The following is a 17,301-nucleotide window of genomic DNA, read 5'->3' on the forward strand; positions in this document are numbered from 1 at the left end:
CAATTGAGTTCAGTCTTAAATTTTTAAAGCATGTTGTATTTATATTGATTCATAAAACTGTTTAACATATAAAAGATAATGACTAAACATGAATGCAGCCCCTTACAATTTAGACAAAAAACTATCGTAAAGGTACTTAAAATTCTAAGCACTACTCCTTCAGATGAAATCAGGATATTTTTTTTTCTAAAATAGTATAAAAATGTAGACAAAATTGTTCAAACTGCACAGCCTTGTACATTCAGTTGTTAATGTCTGTGTCATTTTGGTCTCTTGTGGACACATGTCTTATTGGCAATCATACCACATCTTCTTTTTATATGTAATCTATTTCCAGAAAAGTGGAAGATTTTATAGTTTTGTGAATATCATAGAATTGTGCTTCTTACCTCAAAAAGTTCTATATTTTGTAAAATTGTGATAAAGCTTTAGGCCAAATATAAAGAGACTACTCCTAATAGTTCCTCATAAAAGTGCAACTGAAATTTTGTGACGGGACATGAACCAGATACAAGAGATACTTATAATCCCTATGTCACTTCTGGGAGTTTGTTCAGTTTCCTCCTAGAATGTAATCTCTAGCAACTTGAGACTTGCAAATAAGACATGTAAGATACAGTTGGTCTATTACTACCAGCTGAGACAAACACAAATATTTCAAATTGCAATAAAATTTATTTCATAACCACATGTAATAAAAACAAATATACACAGATAAATGGTTAAACTGTTGAGCAGACATTGCCATTAAAATGGTTATGATTTTACTGTTTATATAATATTTTGGTGGTATACCGTAAAGAAAAACGTGCAAAATGGTCTAAATACAAGTTTTTAGTCATGCATGAACATGATAAAGCTTAATATTATAAGGTATTAGCAAAAAAGAATAAAAGTATGATAGATCTGAAAAAATTTAACATAATAAAGTTATCAATATCTATTATAAATAAATATCAAAGAATTTTGCAGCATCAGAGTTGATAAAATTTTGATAAAAACAAGCATTCTGTGATTATTGCATGGCAATACATGTACATAGTCCCTAACCCGTTACAAATTCATTGCAACTGAACAAAATTTTAACTTGATCTATAATTTGTCATGGTGTAAACTTCATAAAAATATCAAGACAAAATCTTCAAGCATAACCAAAAAACTTTTTGAAATGTGATTATCTGAGTGAATTTTACATGTCCAAAGACCACAACTCTGCACACAAATATCAGACTGGAACAAAATTGAACCACTAAATACCAAAGAAAAGGAAAATACCAAAATGTCATTTTGTCTTTAAAAAAATGAGTTATTTTCGTTTGAACAGAAATCTTCTAATGAACATGATGAATAAGTATTTTATCAAAAAATTTAATTCTAAAGAAAGGGCTTTAACTGAACAAAGAGAAAAGCTTAAAGCGTGAAAAATGAATTTGACCTGTAACTTGTCATGATAAATCAATAAATCAAATATCAAATTAAAATCTACAAGCACAAAAAAATCTGATATGCCAAACTGACAGACAGACACAGTGCAAACCTAAGTCCACTTCTACTTCATCATTAGGAGACTAAACATCAAAATCTCAAAGTATCAACAAACAGAAAAGAGATGGTCTTTGGAGAGGGGATTAAAGACATTCAAGATAATCTTGGAAAAGCTTTTGAATTTTGAAGAAGCAGGGCCACCTCAACTGTCTTTCTTTTATCTGGATTTAATTTGAGATATAAACCAAAAACTTTTATATGGCACATATTTACTTTTTTCGTAGATAAAAAGAAATGGCCACATTATTTTAGATAAGCTCTGATAGACACAACTTTCTAATCTAGGCACTCGATGGGTGATCAAAAGTTTTAAAGAGGTAGATATTTTGAAGTACAAGTATATTCACAAATCTGTTTTATGTAACAAGCTTTTTAAAAGACTGTCATCAATTGAAAGTATATGAAAAAAAGGAACTAAAATGCCAGAAAAAATTAATGGTTTGTGTGTTTGTTTTCCAAGATATAAAACAATGAAATTTTGGCTGAAAATTTTGTTCATATATTTTTCATTGGCACTTACGTATACATGTACAAAACAAGGGAAAAAAATGAAAATAACAAGTATTTTAAAGGTTTATTAAAAAAGCAGTTTTTTTTTAAATTATACATGTAAACAAATTATAAAAAGAAAAGTAGAGAGTTTGCAGGCAAAACTTTTAATGGCACTACATGGATGAAACCAGAGGATTCAGAATATCTTGAAAAAAAAACCAACAGTGGCGAAGCATGTTCACAACCTCTATGGACAATGATTGTCTTAAAGTTCTAGCATTAGTTTAAATTACAAATAAACATGATAACAGATACATGTGTTGCTACATGAAGAGTTCAAAGTTACTCAAACTGAGAACCAATAGTTGTTACCAACTCTGAAATTCCATTATGGTATTCAAGGGTCTCTATTTCCTGCAGAACATTGTAAATTTCCTCATCATCTTCAATTATTTCTGGTTTTATCAATACTGGTGAACCAAGTTTTACATAATTTGCAAAGAGACTTCGAATTTGGGATGGAGAAAGCCATTCCTCCCTAGAAAACATTTTTGTTCCATTTTCAATTCTTTGCATTTTCAACTCTATTGACAATCTATCAAAGTTAGGTCTCTTCCCAGTTGTGCCACAATTCAGGTAGATGTTGTAAAGGTAGTCTTTAACCTTTTTTGTGAATCGTTTGCAAGGCCTGGATGTTTTCAGTGCCCATCCTTCCTTGGTCTCTGAAACTTCTGACGATACAGATTTTACCAATACCTTATACTGCCTATCTACTGCTATACACTTTTCAGACCAAATTTTTTTGACCTTGTCATAACTATTTTCATTTTTACTGTAGACATGATTTCCTCTACAAATATGTGACTCCAGAAATCGGGGATGTGTATACTCTTTAACACAGCTCTGTTCAGGGCATGCAAAAAGGCCATCACAGTTCTCATTTTCTAGCTCATCATTTTCTAACATATTTTCAGTGACATTACTGTTTTGATTGTTGTTTTCGTTCATGTCAACACTTTCTTTTAATGCTGCCACTTTTCCATGGTGTTCTTCTACAAATTCTGGAAATGGGACAACCATCTGGAAAATAAAAAAAATCAATTAATTTTTGATTTCTATATATCATGTATATATATATATATATTTACAACATTATGAAACAAATATTAAGGAATTGACATACTTTTATATGTTTCTGAGTTCAGTGTAATGTCCATTTCTAAAATTGTTTTACATGTTTTTAGGATCCTGTTGCTGCTAGCCTTTGGAATCCGGAGTAACCTTGCTTTTAAAGACCAAAAGGTCTGCTTTGGCTGTTTCCCAACTTTTTATTAGCTGCAGTATTTTTGACACATTCCCCATTTTACATTCTTAATACTTTTTGCAAGGCAAGAAGAGAAAAAATTGTATGTCTTTTAAACATGCAATTATGAAGAATACGCCCTAATTGAAATATTTCATTCATAATCAAAAGGATCGAACATTCATGCAACAAATTCAATTAAATATGCCACATTATATTTGTCGGGATTACAAATGTTGGTTGGTTATTAATTAACTCTTTCCTACATCAGCAGTTTTAAGTTTACATCTATAAAGTTGAGGTGAACTACCGGTATTGAAGTACCTTTAGCATCCAAGTCTGTGTCTGATGTATAATGTGAATATAAGGCTGGATGATCCTACCATGTATAGTTGCTCAGATATGAACATGTATTTAAACTTTAATGTCAGTCAATGAAGCATAAAATATGGGTCTGCAATTTTGAACTTTAATAAAAGTTTGACCTTGAACTTAATCCTACAACCATTTTGACAACCTCACTACCATGACTTAGTACAGGTAATATAAAAGTTATTTACTTCAAAACGTTGGCCTGTATGTATATACCTTGAATCCTTTAAGTGGAACAGGAATTGTCTTATCTAATTGGTAACATTGGCCTTTTCCTATTTGATAAGCACGTCGCACTACCACTCCATAGGCTTGAAATTCAAAATTGTTCATAGAACTGATGTTTGGTATCTTTGCCTTGGTCTTTATTTCATACTTCTGGTCAACAGCAATTACAGATGCAAACACTCCTTTTACACCACCATTTGAATTTAAAGCTGTAATCATGTCTTCTGGTGTCAAAACATCATGACCCTCACCTGTATATCTGAAAAAGAAAAAAAAAAATTATTGCATGAATTTGATAACTGGGCCTGAAATGTAATATCTAAATACATGGCTAGATTCAGCATATGAAACATGCAAAGTACCACAAACATTTTTTTTTTTAAAGCAAACAAAGTTTTTATTTTTGGATCCTCATTCGAATAAGCTGGAAAGCTTTGTCCAGAAGGGTAAATATAAAAACATGCTCAGGTTCATCATATCAAAGGATACCTTGAATTTTATTTGTGTCAAAATCAAACTAAGTTTAATTTGGACCATTTGGTCCTTAATGACATGAATGAGGACCAATTAAAAAAATCTTATCACGGTTTGCACACAAATTTACAAAGCAAAAACTCATGACTTTAATTCCCGGTGTAATTGATGCAGCCAGAAAGCATGCAAATTGGAAAAAAAACAGGCCAAATGCTGAACACTCCAAGAATTTATAGATTGCGCATCAGTCAAGCACAACTGATGCACTTTGTTGAATTTATATCAAGCCCAATGTACCACCAAGCTAGGCTACGGATCAAAAACACTGCAGCTTTCTTCTGGCCTAGAAATGACAATTCCTAATGTAGTTAGAAATATCATAACGTCTAGATTGATCACATGTTATACTGCATACTGCAAGGATCAGGGCTATGAAACATTCAGTATATCAACATTATATAACACCCTTAATTTAGGAGATAACTGTAATGTATTATCAGTTCCTACGGTATCAATTGGGGATTTGTTGGTTGCAAATAAAGTTTACTGGTGACGCCTTAGCAGAGACAGTAAACAGGTATTTGCGACCATTAATTCCCCAGTCAGAGCTTAAACAACAATATTGTTGTCTCCATTCTAATGAAACTGACTGAAAACAACGTTAAAATATGTATTTAAAATCGGACACATGACGTCTGCGCTTGCACGTACGTCCCATAGCATCAATTGTCAATTGATGCCATGTAAACAAGTGACATTATCAAATCAAAATAAACGTTACACACGTTGTTGCATTACTGTTGTGAAGCATCACTGAAAAAAAATCTCCATGGACTTGACAATATAACAGCTGATGGGATGAAAGCAGTTGAAAATATTACAGACGTGATATCAAGATTACAAACATTTGGGCTAGAGGAAGAAAAAACAGAAAAATTAAGACAGATGATTTGTAGGGCAAACCAACATTTAAAGTTTGAGATGAAGGGCCATTTGTCATCTGAATCAACATGTATTGATCATTATACAGTCCATAGTTTAAGTGATGCATCATCATTAAATTTAGAGCAAATTGTAACCATGAGCATACTGATGGATGTAACAATTGCTGTCTGGTGAACAATTTCTTTCATCAGATTGAAACAACATTCAAAAGTCTTGTATCCTTACCAACTGATATAAGGCCTAAATTGATATATTCTTGGTTTCCCCAATCCCGACCCTGCCAAGCCTGAATATTATTAAATGATCCGGCAAGCCCGAAAATCAGAAATGAATAAAATAATATTTAGTTACGACAATAAAATTTTATGAGTTGGACCATTTTTGCACAGGGTTGCTAGGTATTGGGGAAACAAACAATATTTTACTTTAGGCCTTATTCATGAATTTGACCATGATGTTAACAGACCAAATTTTATCATGGAAGGCTCATTGCTTCAGAACTGTCCACCAAGATAGAGCAAAGACTGAAGCATTAACATGATTAAGAAATTTGCAAGACAACCAAGCATTAGTTGTGATGGATTGGGCTATGAAACTCCTTCCAATAAAGCACAGAGAAGCTCAAGGTGATTTCTTTGGTAAAAAAGGGATTAGTTGGCATATATCAACTCTTATCATGCTGGGGATTCCAGTGACTTACACATTTTTTCACTTCTTGAATTAGGGAATCATGGCTGGTTTTTTGTTGCCTACATTATATCAGACCTTCTACTACAGATATCCATTATTCAACAAACATCTCAGAATTGATACTAAAATCTAACAATGCTGGCGGCTATCATTGCATACCTCTGATATCCTATATTCAAAACTGAAACATACATGGAAATATTGATATAAAGATTTCACAGTACATTTTAAGTGAGGCACAATCAGGGACAGACATTTGTGATGCCAATACAGCTCACTGCAAAATGCACATATTGAGGTAAGGAAAACATTATTGTAGTACATAAAATTTTGTAAGCTAGCAGTTTTTAACTCATACAGGTAATTATAATCAGCATTATTTCTCTAATTTTGGTTCTTTCTGCACATTTCTTGAGTGGTGTGATAAAAGATGAAATCAAGACAATTTAATGTTCTAATTAAATTCTGACCATCATTTGCTGAGAACAATATCATTTCACATGTGACGAGAAACTTTTTTTCTTTATTCACTCAAGAAATGTGCAGAAAGTACCAAAATTAGAGAAATAATGCTGATTATAATTACCTGTATAAATAATAAATAAAAAACAGCAAGCTTACAAAATTTTATGTGCTACAGTAATATTTTCCTTACCTCAATATGTGCATTTTGCAGTGAGCTGTTTTGGCATCACAAATGTCTTTCCCTGATTGTGCCTCACTAAAATTGTACTGTGAAATCTTTATATCCATATTTCCATGTAGGTTTAAGTTGTGAATGTAGGATATCAGAGGTATGCAATGATAGCAGCCAGCATTGTCAGATTTTAGTATCAATTCTGAGATGTTTGGATGAATAATGGATATCTGTAGTAGAAGGTCTGATATAATGTGGGCAACAGAAAACCAGCCTTGATTCCCCAATTCAAGGACGTGAACAAATGTGTAAACATTCAAGTCACTAGAATCCCCAGACAGGATAAGAGATGATATATGCCAACTAATCCCTTTTTTACCAAAGAAATCACTTTGAGCTTCTCTATGCTTGATGGGTAAGAGTTTCATAGCCCAATCCATCACAACTAATGCTTGGTTGTCTTGTAAATTTCTTAATACTTCAGTTTTTGCTCGATCTTGGTGGACAGTTCTGTAACAATGAGCCTTCCATGATAAAATTTGGTCTTTTGCTCTATTGATGTCATGGTCAAATTCATCAATAACATCAGTTGGTAATGATACAAGACTTTTGAATGTTGTTTCAATCTGATGAAAGAAATTGTTCACCAGACAGCAATTGTTACATCCATCAGTATGCTCATGGTTACAATTTGATCTAAAGTTTACTGATGATGCATCACTTAAACTATGTACTGTGCAATGATCAATGCATGTTGATTCAGATGACAAATGGCCCTTCATCTCAAATTTTAAATGTTGGTTTGCACTGTAAATCATCTGTCTTAATTTGTCTGCTTTTTCTTCCTCTAGCCCAAATGTTTGTAATCTTGATATCACGTCTGTAATATTTTCTACTGCTTTCATCCCATCAGCTGTTATATTGTCAAGTCCATGGAGATTTTTTTTCAGTGATGCTACACAACAGTTGAGGATGTTATATAATGTTGATCTACTGAATGTTTCATAGCCCTGATCCTTGCAGTATGCAGTATAACAGGTGATCAATCTAGATGTTATGATATTTCTAACTACCTTAGGAATTGTCATCTCTAGGCCAGACGATAGCTGCAGTGTTTTTGATCCATAGCCTACAGCTTGGTGGTACATTGGGCTTGATATAAATTCAACAAAGTGCATCAGTTGTGGCTGACTGAGACGCATTCTATAAATTCTTGGAGTGTTCAGCATTTGGCCTGGTTTTTCCAAATTTGCATGCTTTCTGGCTGCATCAATCTTTGACATAGTTACACCAGGAATTAAAGTCAAAAGTTTTTGCTTTGTAAATTTGTGGGCAAACAGTGATAAGATTTGAAGCTGAGTGTGATGACTATTCTGGTCTAAGTAGGCTTTAATAAGAGCTTCAGTCATAACATCCAGTTGTAATATTGACTGTGTTTCGTCAGTTTTACTCTTTTCTACTACAGATGCAAAAACTTTATCGACTTGTCCAGGTACGATATAACTTAAAACTAAATTTATAATTTCAGAAGATAATTTTGTGTAAAAAGCCTTCGAACTTTTTGATGCCTCATCCCATGCCAGATTCAGTTGGTTTTTAAATGGTGGATGCTTTCCATTGCTAAGGATATGCAAAGCTCTGTTCAGTTTCTCTCTGTCAGACATGTTATCGGCTTCCCAATCTGATGCTGAAGATTGTGAAAAATGAGTTGATGTTGTGAACATACTTGTCTGAGAATCAGCATCTAAAGTTTGGCTTTCATCTCTATCTGAAAATATAAGAAATACATCTGCTATGAAAAATATTTGAATTAAAGTGGAATGAATTCTAATATAGATACATGCCCATAATATATGGAATAACTATTTTTTAAAGTAAATTATGTTGTGTACTTTTGGCGTATCGAGCTGTACTAAACTATCTTTAACCCCAAAACTATCCACTGGTTAAGTGTCCATGCTATACCATGTCAAGTATCTGAAATATTAACCTACAAATGTCTGAAACGTTTAGGCGGATAGACTTCATCCTGATAAACATCAGGGCGCAGCTTTATACGACCGCAGAGTTTGAAGCCTGAACATTGGGGCAAGTATAGACACAACATTCAAGCTTGATACAGCTCTGAATTTGGATTGTGATTAAATAGTTGACACAACACAGGTTTCTGACACATAATGAATGTGGTCTAAGAATTTAAACTTAAAAAACTTAAAATTTTAAATTGGACATTACCTATTAGGGTCCTATATCCAAAATCGAAATACATGGTTATATTCAGCATATCAAAGAACCCCAAGAATTCAATTTTTGATGAAATCAAATAAAGTTCAATTTTGGACCCTTTAGACCTCAATGAGGACCAATCTGATAACTGGGCCCAAACATCAAAAATCTAAAATATAATACATGGTTAGATTAAGCATATATCAAAGAACCCCATATATACAATTTTTGTTGAAATCAAACAAAGTTTAATTTTGGACCGAAATTTGGACCAACTTTAAAACTGGGCCTATAATCAAAAATCTAAATACAAGTTTAGAATCAGCATATCAAAGAGCCCCAAGGATTCAATTTTTGTTGATATCAAACAAGTTTAATTTTGGACCACTATTTGGACCAACTTGAAAACTTGGCCCATAATAAAAATTATAAGTACATGTTTAGATTCAGCATATCAAAGAACCCCAAGGATTCAATTTTTGTTGAAATCAAACAAAGTTTAATTTTGGACCACGATTTGGACCAACTTGAAAAGTGGGCCCATAATAAAAAATCTAAGTATATGTTTAGATTCAGCATATCAAAAAACCCAAGAATTCAATTTTTGTTGAAAACTAACAATGTTTAATTTTGGACCCCAATTTGGACCAACTTGAAAACTGGGTCAATAATCAAAAATCTAAGTACATGTTTAGATTCAGCATATCAAAGTACCCCAAGAATTCAATTTTTGTTAAAATCAAACTTAGTTTAATTTTGGACCCTTAGGACCTTAATTTAGACCAATTTGAAAATGGGACCAAAATTTAAGAATCTATTCAACTCGTGACTGAACAACACTGATGATTAACTCATGCGCTACGCACATTTGTGAATTAATGTGTTGTTTGGACACTCGTTGAATGTTTTTCTCTATTTGAATTCTTGGATTAGTTATTCTATTATTATCATTCTCAGATTTGCTCTGAATGCTTTAGTTTCACTTAATGCCTTTTAAACCAATGTTCTATTTTTAGCCAAGTCGATCATCTTGGATGGTGGTCAGGACCATTGGACACATTTTTTAAACTAGATACCTTAATGATGATTGTGGTCAAGTTTGGTTAAGTTTGTCTTAGTAGTTTCAGTGAAGTTTTTGTTAAGGGCATCCGATACAGTTTCTCGATATAATGTCATTTTTATAATTTTGAAATATGTTGTAGGCCTTGGCGAGTTATAAACTAAAATACAAAATAAAACATAGGTCACCGTGCTTGTTTTCGAGAAAATTGAGGCTGAAAATTGGGGATTTGTGCAATTTTGTAAAAAAAATAGGCAATGTTATAAAATTTTTGGAGCAGATATTCTTCGTCGTAAATTATTAAGATCTGGTTCAATCTGAAGCTGTGATAAGTGGCAATAAAGAAAAAAATAAATCACTACACGAATAACTATAAAATTATTCAAGTCTTGCTTGACATTGCGGACCAGATGCTCAAAGTGGTATTTTTCTAAACCTAAAAAAATGGAAAAAAAACTGTTTCTGAAAATGTCATTTTTATCATTTTTCTGAATAAACTGCATTTTGTCCTGCTTTCTCCAAATCTCAAATAAAAAATATAGGTCACCGTGCTGGATTCCATGATAATCGCGATTAATCCTAAAAAATTGCGTCACCCCTTTGTAACCTCAACGTTAGCGCTAAAGTGCACGACGTCGCTGGCAGACAATTTCGACGTTATCGCTTCAAATTACCCGCGACATTTTTCAGATGTATAAATATTGCTTGTAAAGTACTAACTATAAATTGGTAACATTGTTTTCGGAAGTAAAATCATGTGAATAACAAATACCTCTCTGTGTTTGTGGTCTAAGTGAGAAACATCTCAAGAAAAGTTATTACGGACTGTTGATAATTTTTACGGCTTTCAAAAGTTAAAGACTCGGCAATTTAGAACATGACATACAGGTACATTTACTGTACACACTCGTATATTATTTCATACTGTATGATGACCTCTAGTTGTTGTTCTTTGTTTTGTTTTGTTTGGTTGGCTGCTGTTTCATTACACATACTCCTTAATATCCTTTAATTTACGTTTTTATCACTGAGAAAATCCGTTTTTGTTGATACAAATTTTATAAAAGTTATAATTAGCGTCGATTGGACAGTAATCAAATTTGACGCGCATTGCAATTTGAATTAGAATTTACGCTAGGACGTAAAACATTTCGAATGCGAATTAAACTAATTCAAATTAGGTGTGAACTCAGCATTCTCCTGCAAACGGAACTTCTTTTTTATGTACATAAATTGCAGCACATAAATTATGCCGTTACTTTTCTCGTTTGAGTTGTTTTACCTTGTCATTTCGGGACCTTTTATAGCTGACTATGTGGTACGGGCTTTGCTCATTGTTGAAGACCGTACGGTGACCTATAGTTGTTAATTTCTGTGTCATGTTTGTCTCTTGTTGAGAGTTGTCTAATTGGCAATTATACCACATCTTCTGTTTTATGTGGTCAGGAAACAGAAGCAAAATCTTACAAAGGAGAATCTTCAATTTGCTAATGGATGCTTTTGTCCAGACAGAGAAACTATAATTTTGAAATTTTTGATTTGGCGAAAAAACGATTGAATTAATAGCGAGAGGACTGGATATATTACAATGATCTACAATTAGTTGCGATTAAAATCATTCTCTCATAGCGTAATTTTATTGGTAAATAACTATATATTTTTTTCACCACAGCGCGTATATAAAATACCGCATGTCCATTCCCCTGTCTGTCCTTCCGGACTTCTGGTTAATTAGATTTTTCAAGTGTACAATTCTTGCCAACTTTCTATAAAACTGATATCGTATGGACACGTTCGAAAATCAGTGCATATCAACTATTCTTTAAAAGAGTTATGCCATTTGGAAATATTAATTATATTGAAAATTGCATTGTATTTTCTGTCATTCCGTCATTTCTCTAATATATCTATAAAAAAAATAAAGAAAAAAATAAACAGCTGCGCTTAGAGCGCATGATACGCCCTTCGTCTTATGAAAAACCAACCAACATAATATATGTTTTTAAAATAACACGGGGGTTGTACGGGAAGTCATGCTAGGTATATCCTGACTCATTCATTATTCTTGCTCAATAGGAAGTTTATATATCACAACATGTTGTAGAGTGATGAATCAATCTGAAAACTCATCACACAGTATAGCTGAGTTATAAAAACCCTGAAAACAAATTTCAGAAACCTTGTATTGTAGTTTATGAGAAAAATGTGACGAAATATTTTCATTTGACGGGTGGATGGACAGACCGACGGACTGACAGATGGACAGACAGAGGTTAAACAGTATACCCTCACTTTTTGTATATATATAAAAAAAAGAATGTCACACTGAACTTCTGCATAACAATGGTTCATCTTTGAAATTCTAATCAGTGGCAAATCCAGAAAGGTGGGTTGGGACAATCAATGCATTTGAATGGGGACATATACTTGGAACCCCCTTTTTAAAAATGGCTGGATCCGCCCCTGCTAATCCTTACAAATGACTTTTACCATTACATTGTATTATTTACACACTTACCTGATTCATTTTCTACACGAACTTTCTCTGCATCAACATTAATGTCACATGCCATCTTAATCTGCACCGACTGATACAAATCTGTAAAAAAATAAGCAGTCTAGTTTGATATTTGGCGATCAGTTGTTTGAGAAGAAAAGACTCTGTTACACATTAAAGTGGAATAATTTTAATCTTAATCTAGAACTTCATGACTCTTTTCTGCAGCTGGAAAATATATAGATTAATTGATAGTAAATTATCAGTGGCGGATCTAGAAATTTTCATAAGTGGGGGCCCACTGACTGACCTAAGAGGGGGCCCGCTCCAGTCACGCTTCAATGATTCCCTATATAAGCAACCAAATTTTTTCCCAAAAAGGGGGGGCCCGGTCTAAATCCGCCTCTGATTATAGAAGATACCAGAGAACTTAACATCCACAGCATTTTTATTATGACTTTCATGGGATCAGACGTTTGCTACTGTGGTATGTACATGTAGATCAATATTATATTTCTCCATTGTCATACCTGCAAACTGCCACTATTTGCGGGTGATTTCCCCCATGAAGACTCCCAATTGGAGATTTTAAAAGAGCAATTTTGTCCACAATTTAAAAAAAAACCAATTTATTTTACATTGGTTTCAGGCTTGTAAAAGTATATGAAGAAGCCAAAAAAAAACTAACATTAAAATATATTTGAAGGCCCCCTTGTAGGTTTTGAACATATAAGAACCATTTTGCATGTAAAACCCCCATTTGCATTTTGAAAAGTTGGCAGGTATACATTGTCCATGTCATGCATTTGTTGTCTAAATTAATTACTAGTAGAATATATATATACATGATATATTACAGTGGTCTCTAAGCCCAACATAGCAGTACGATGACCTACATGTACATCAGTGGTTGTCGGTACATGTATAGTTGTTAATTTCTATGTCATCTGGTCTCTTGTTGAACATTGTCTCATTGGAGATCAAACCACTTATTTTTATAAATGCAATAACATTCTCATACATCATGTACATGTATGTTTGCTTACCAACATCTTCTTTTGAATCAACTTTGATTCCCCCATCATCTACTGTTTGTCTAATTTTGGTAAAACACTGCTTGCAGAGACCTACAAATTAAAGTTAATGTACATCTTTGATAAAAAATGGAATAATGAAGCCAGCTAATGTAACCATACACATTCAAAACATCAATATAGCACAATCATGCCTTGATAAAAATTTATAATTTACAATTTGATATCTTGACATATTTTTTGACTAATGTCTTGCAATTTAAAGTTTGCATTTATAAATCGAAGATGGTGATTCAGATTGTGTGTACAAAAAAAAATGTCTGTTTAGTTCACGCATCGTTGTAAATATATTACGGAATTTGATAAGACTGTCGTACAAAGTGAGAGGTTTAGCGTTATAAAACCAGTTTTAATTCACCATTTTCTAGGTTTGAAAATGCCTGTACCAAGTCTGGAATATGACAGTTGTTGACCATTAGTTTTTGATGTGTCTTGTCATTTGATTTTGCCATGAATAGGGACTCTCTGATTTGATTTTGAGAGTTCAGCATTTTTGTGATTTTACTTTTTATAGAGTTGAGACATGTCTCGGTTACAAAATTACCTAGTTAGTTACGAATGAATAGGTTGGAAACGACCAGATTAAGAAATACACTGCATCCATGGCCACACAAAATGTCAATGAAAATAAAGAGTATCAGGTAAGAGGGGGGTTCGAGGGGTCCTGATACTGTAATCCAGGGCTTAAAAACACGAAATCCTGAGGTCAGGAAATTAAATAGATTTAAATCCCGACATTCAGAAATTCGAAACAAAAATTCCCAGATCCCAAAAGGATCAATTCTGAAACACCAAGATTAAAAATACCCTTCCCAGAGTCAGGAGAAAGGTCCTATCCCCCCTCAGGTCATACCTCACTATTTTGTAATTAGCAAAAGACTTTTATATTCGATTTTTACCTGATCCAATTGGAATGAGTTCTCTTTTCAAAAGCCAGTATTCTTTGGACTGGGTTGGTGTTGTTCCTCTTACAGCTTTTGCCTTACTGCCAGCAGGATGTTCTTTAAATTTGCACTTTGCTGAATTGTCCCGCCAATAAATCCCAAAAAAGTCTCTGTGCCATGGACATATGGACAAATTTAAAGACGCACGATCAATTGAAAAAATACCACTTCTATATAAAATCAAAAGTCCTTCTTGGAACTGAGAGTTGGATAAAGTCAAAGAGGCATCAGTGCAGTGAAGAGATTGAAAGTGCGTGGTTGTGTCCTTTGTACATTGATAAACATTTTCTAAATGAATGGAAGAATAGTGTTTTGATTGTCCACAACAACCTTGAAGGTGAGAAAAATCGCATCGAATAGATACTTCTGCTTTTCCATCACTGGAAGCTGCCATCTTGCCAGTTAAAGATTTCCACTAAGGGAGATAATCCAACCACAACCATAACATCGAGGCTACCTTTGGGTAACTTAATGTTAAATTTTGCAGAATAACTTTAAAAAAATGATATTTAGACAGAAATAATTTTTCTGCATAAAATAAATCAATATAAGTCTACTTTGATCAGTTTTAGTTAAAATATTAAGGGGCAAAAACTATTAGAATTAGTGCATTTTATAGATATTTGGGGTGCATTTTTTACTAACTTCCCGTTATTTGCCAGGCTCAAATTTTTTTTGTGTCTTAGAACTGATATGCACCTTTAAAAAAAGAATAAAAGTTCAAAAAAAAATATATGATCTTGAGAGAAAACTCCTACTGAGTACATGTATTATATGCAAGTTATCTAATACATCTGTTGCACGAACCTCTCTGGCAACCTGCCAAAACATAAAAAAATCTCAACATGCATTTTTTTTTGGTAATTTAATGATGTTCTTTGCAAAATATAACAAAATAATGTTATATTTAAGAGATATATCAATTATCCAGACCTTTAAAAAGTACCTAAATATGGTGATTTTTTTTGCATTTTTTTTAAATAATTCCCAAATATGCAAATTAGGCTGTTAAATGGGAAATAGTGTAAATTAACAAAAAAAAAAAATTTCATCTTAACTCCTAAATACCCAAAGATTTTGGAAATATATATAATGTTGCCAAGTTGTAACTACCAATTTGGACGAAATATGAGATTTTGCATGGTTTTATGGCAGACTGGCTCTTAAAGGGAGATAATTTACTGTGATCATGTGACAGACCACAGGAAATGGAAAAATACAAATAGATGAACACCCACATTTAATCATTTATACATCAAAATAATATTATAATGGAACAAGAGGTAAACAGAAAACATGAGGAAACATTAGTATCAAGATGTAAACACTGACATTGCACCGAACATATTTAAAGAGTCATAAATCAACTGCAAACATGGTTAAATTTTGTTGACATTGTAAAATTATATCCGCAAAACTTTATTACAAATGATCACAATACACATACATAGGGTTCAACTAACATCCACATTAAAAGGAAACACCATGAACATGATGAATTTAACCTTTAAACTGGGAAATATTTATAACTTTCATTTTCAAATACAATTATTTGTCTAACTCTTATCATCGTGTGATGTGTTTTCATACTAATTACAAGGCCTAAAATAAAATTTCATTTGTTTGGCATTGCCGCCCGACCCACTGAAAAACTTGCCGCCCAAATAATTTTATTTGCGTTTCAGAATTTTTTTTTTTTATATATATAAAAAATCGAAATTGTGCCGGAATTTGATCGTATCTACCGAGTTTGTTCCTGGCTTTACTTATTTCAAATCACGATCTTAAAAGCGCTTGCCTTACACTGTATTGGGAGCAAACATTTAAATGACATGGAATAGGAAAAGTCTGCCAAAAGTAATGTCAAAGAGGCCGGCAGGGGAAAGCATCTCCCTTAGTCCAAATAATTATGACGTCTTGAAAGGCTATTATAATTTTTTTCTTTGACGCCTTACATCAACCTGCTGATAGTGTGGGGCGGCAATGCCAAACAAACAATTTTTTTAAGGGTGGCCCAACTTTCACTGCGTACGGTTTTCACTGTTGAGTTTTTATTCAGGTGTTTTCTCAAATCCAAAAAGCATGTCCTGTAGAACGATTTTAGGTATCTAGTTTTTTTCGTCGAGGCTTACTACAATTTTTTACTGTTTTCGATTACTTTGCGATTTTTGTATGTCAAAAAAACGGTGTCATATGTTTTCGTATGACATAAAAATTTAATTAGTGCACGGACAGGAAATGACTATAAAACCCAGAAAAGACTATTTTCTAAAGTCGTGGTTCTGGTGATCGCTTGAATCATGAAAAAAGTTATTTAATACTTTTCAGTACTAAAAATAAATTACTAGTTAATAGTTAGAGGTTGGTGTTTCATGTGCTGAAATCGTTAAATTTTGATTTTTTTTTCAGATTGGCACTGGGTTTCTACTAAAGACATTATTTGGGGAATTACAAATGCAATTTTTAAAGTTTATGATTAAATGTGAAAAGCTAAGACTGTTTTTCTCTTTATGTATTAAGGATATATAAAAAGAATTGTCAATAGAATATTGAATGAATGGAGTTTGAACAACCATTTTATATAAGAACCCTGTTAATTTTAACTCCCTGGTTTGTAATTAAAACGTAAAAAAAAAAACACATGACAGTCACATGTCTTGAAGATCCTGTGTCTGACAGGCTAAAAACATATCTGGACTTAATTTTAACCCTTCAGAATTTTTTCAACAACTATTCTAGCGATGCATATTTTTGACATTAAATAAAAATGGCTAAATAGGTCAGTTTTATTAAA

General features: G+C 32.9%; 2 protein-coding genes across 4 annotated transcripts in view; one reads left to right on the forward strand and one right to left on the reverse strand.

The window, feature by feature from the left end:
- Window positions 1-655: 655 nt before the first annotated feature.
- On the reverse strand, window positions 656-14,822 carry LOC143054338 (uncharacterized). Of its 3 annotated transcripts, XM_076227322.1 has the most exons (6): window positions 14,463-14,822; window positions 13,516-13,596; window positions 12,491-12,571; window positions 8,245-8,454; window positions 3,929-4,199; window positions 656-3,117 (listed from the first exon to the last, which is right to left on the reverse strand). In XM_076227322.1, exons 3-5 carry the CDS (start codon window positions 12,543-12,545, stop codon window positions 4,171-4,173), a joined length of 294 nt encoding a protein of 97 aa, XP_076083437.1. In that variant the 5' UTR covers window positions 12,546-12,571; window positions 13,516-13,596; window positions 14,463-14,822; the 3' UTR covers window positions 656-3,117; window positions 3,929-4,170. The 3 variants fall into 3 exon arrangements, with proteins under 3 accessions (XP_076083437.1, XP_076083435.1, XP_076083436.1); XM_076227320.1 differs by lacking the exons at window positions 8,245-8,454; window positions 13,516-13,596; window positions 14,463-14,822; XM_076227321.1 differs by lacking the exons at window positions 8,245-8,454; window positions 12,491-12,571; window positions 13,516-13,596; window positions 14,463-14,822 and adding an exon at window positions 7,760-8,232.
- An 851-nt stretch (window positions 14,823-15,673) lies between these two features.
- The window catches only part of LOC143055525 (uncharacterized), a 62,094-nt gene continuing 60,466 nt past the window's right edge, over window positions 15,674-17,301 (forward strand). The window contains exon 1 of the mRNA XM_076228685.1: window positions 15,674-15,790. Coding sequence (XP_076084800.1) covers window positions 15,779-15,790 — 12 coding nt within the window. The 5' untranslated portion in view covers window positions 15,674-15,778. The remainder of the gene's footprint in view (window positions 15,791-17,301) is intronic.

Source organism: Mytilus galloprovincialis, chromosome 12 (genome assembly GCF_965363235.1).
Source record: "Mytilus galloprovincialis chromosome 12, xbMytGall1.hap1.1, whole genome shotgun sequence".
Lineage (NCBI taxonomy): Eukaryota > Metazoa > Mollusca > Bivalvia > Mytilida > Mytilidae > Mytilus > Mytilus galloprovincialis.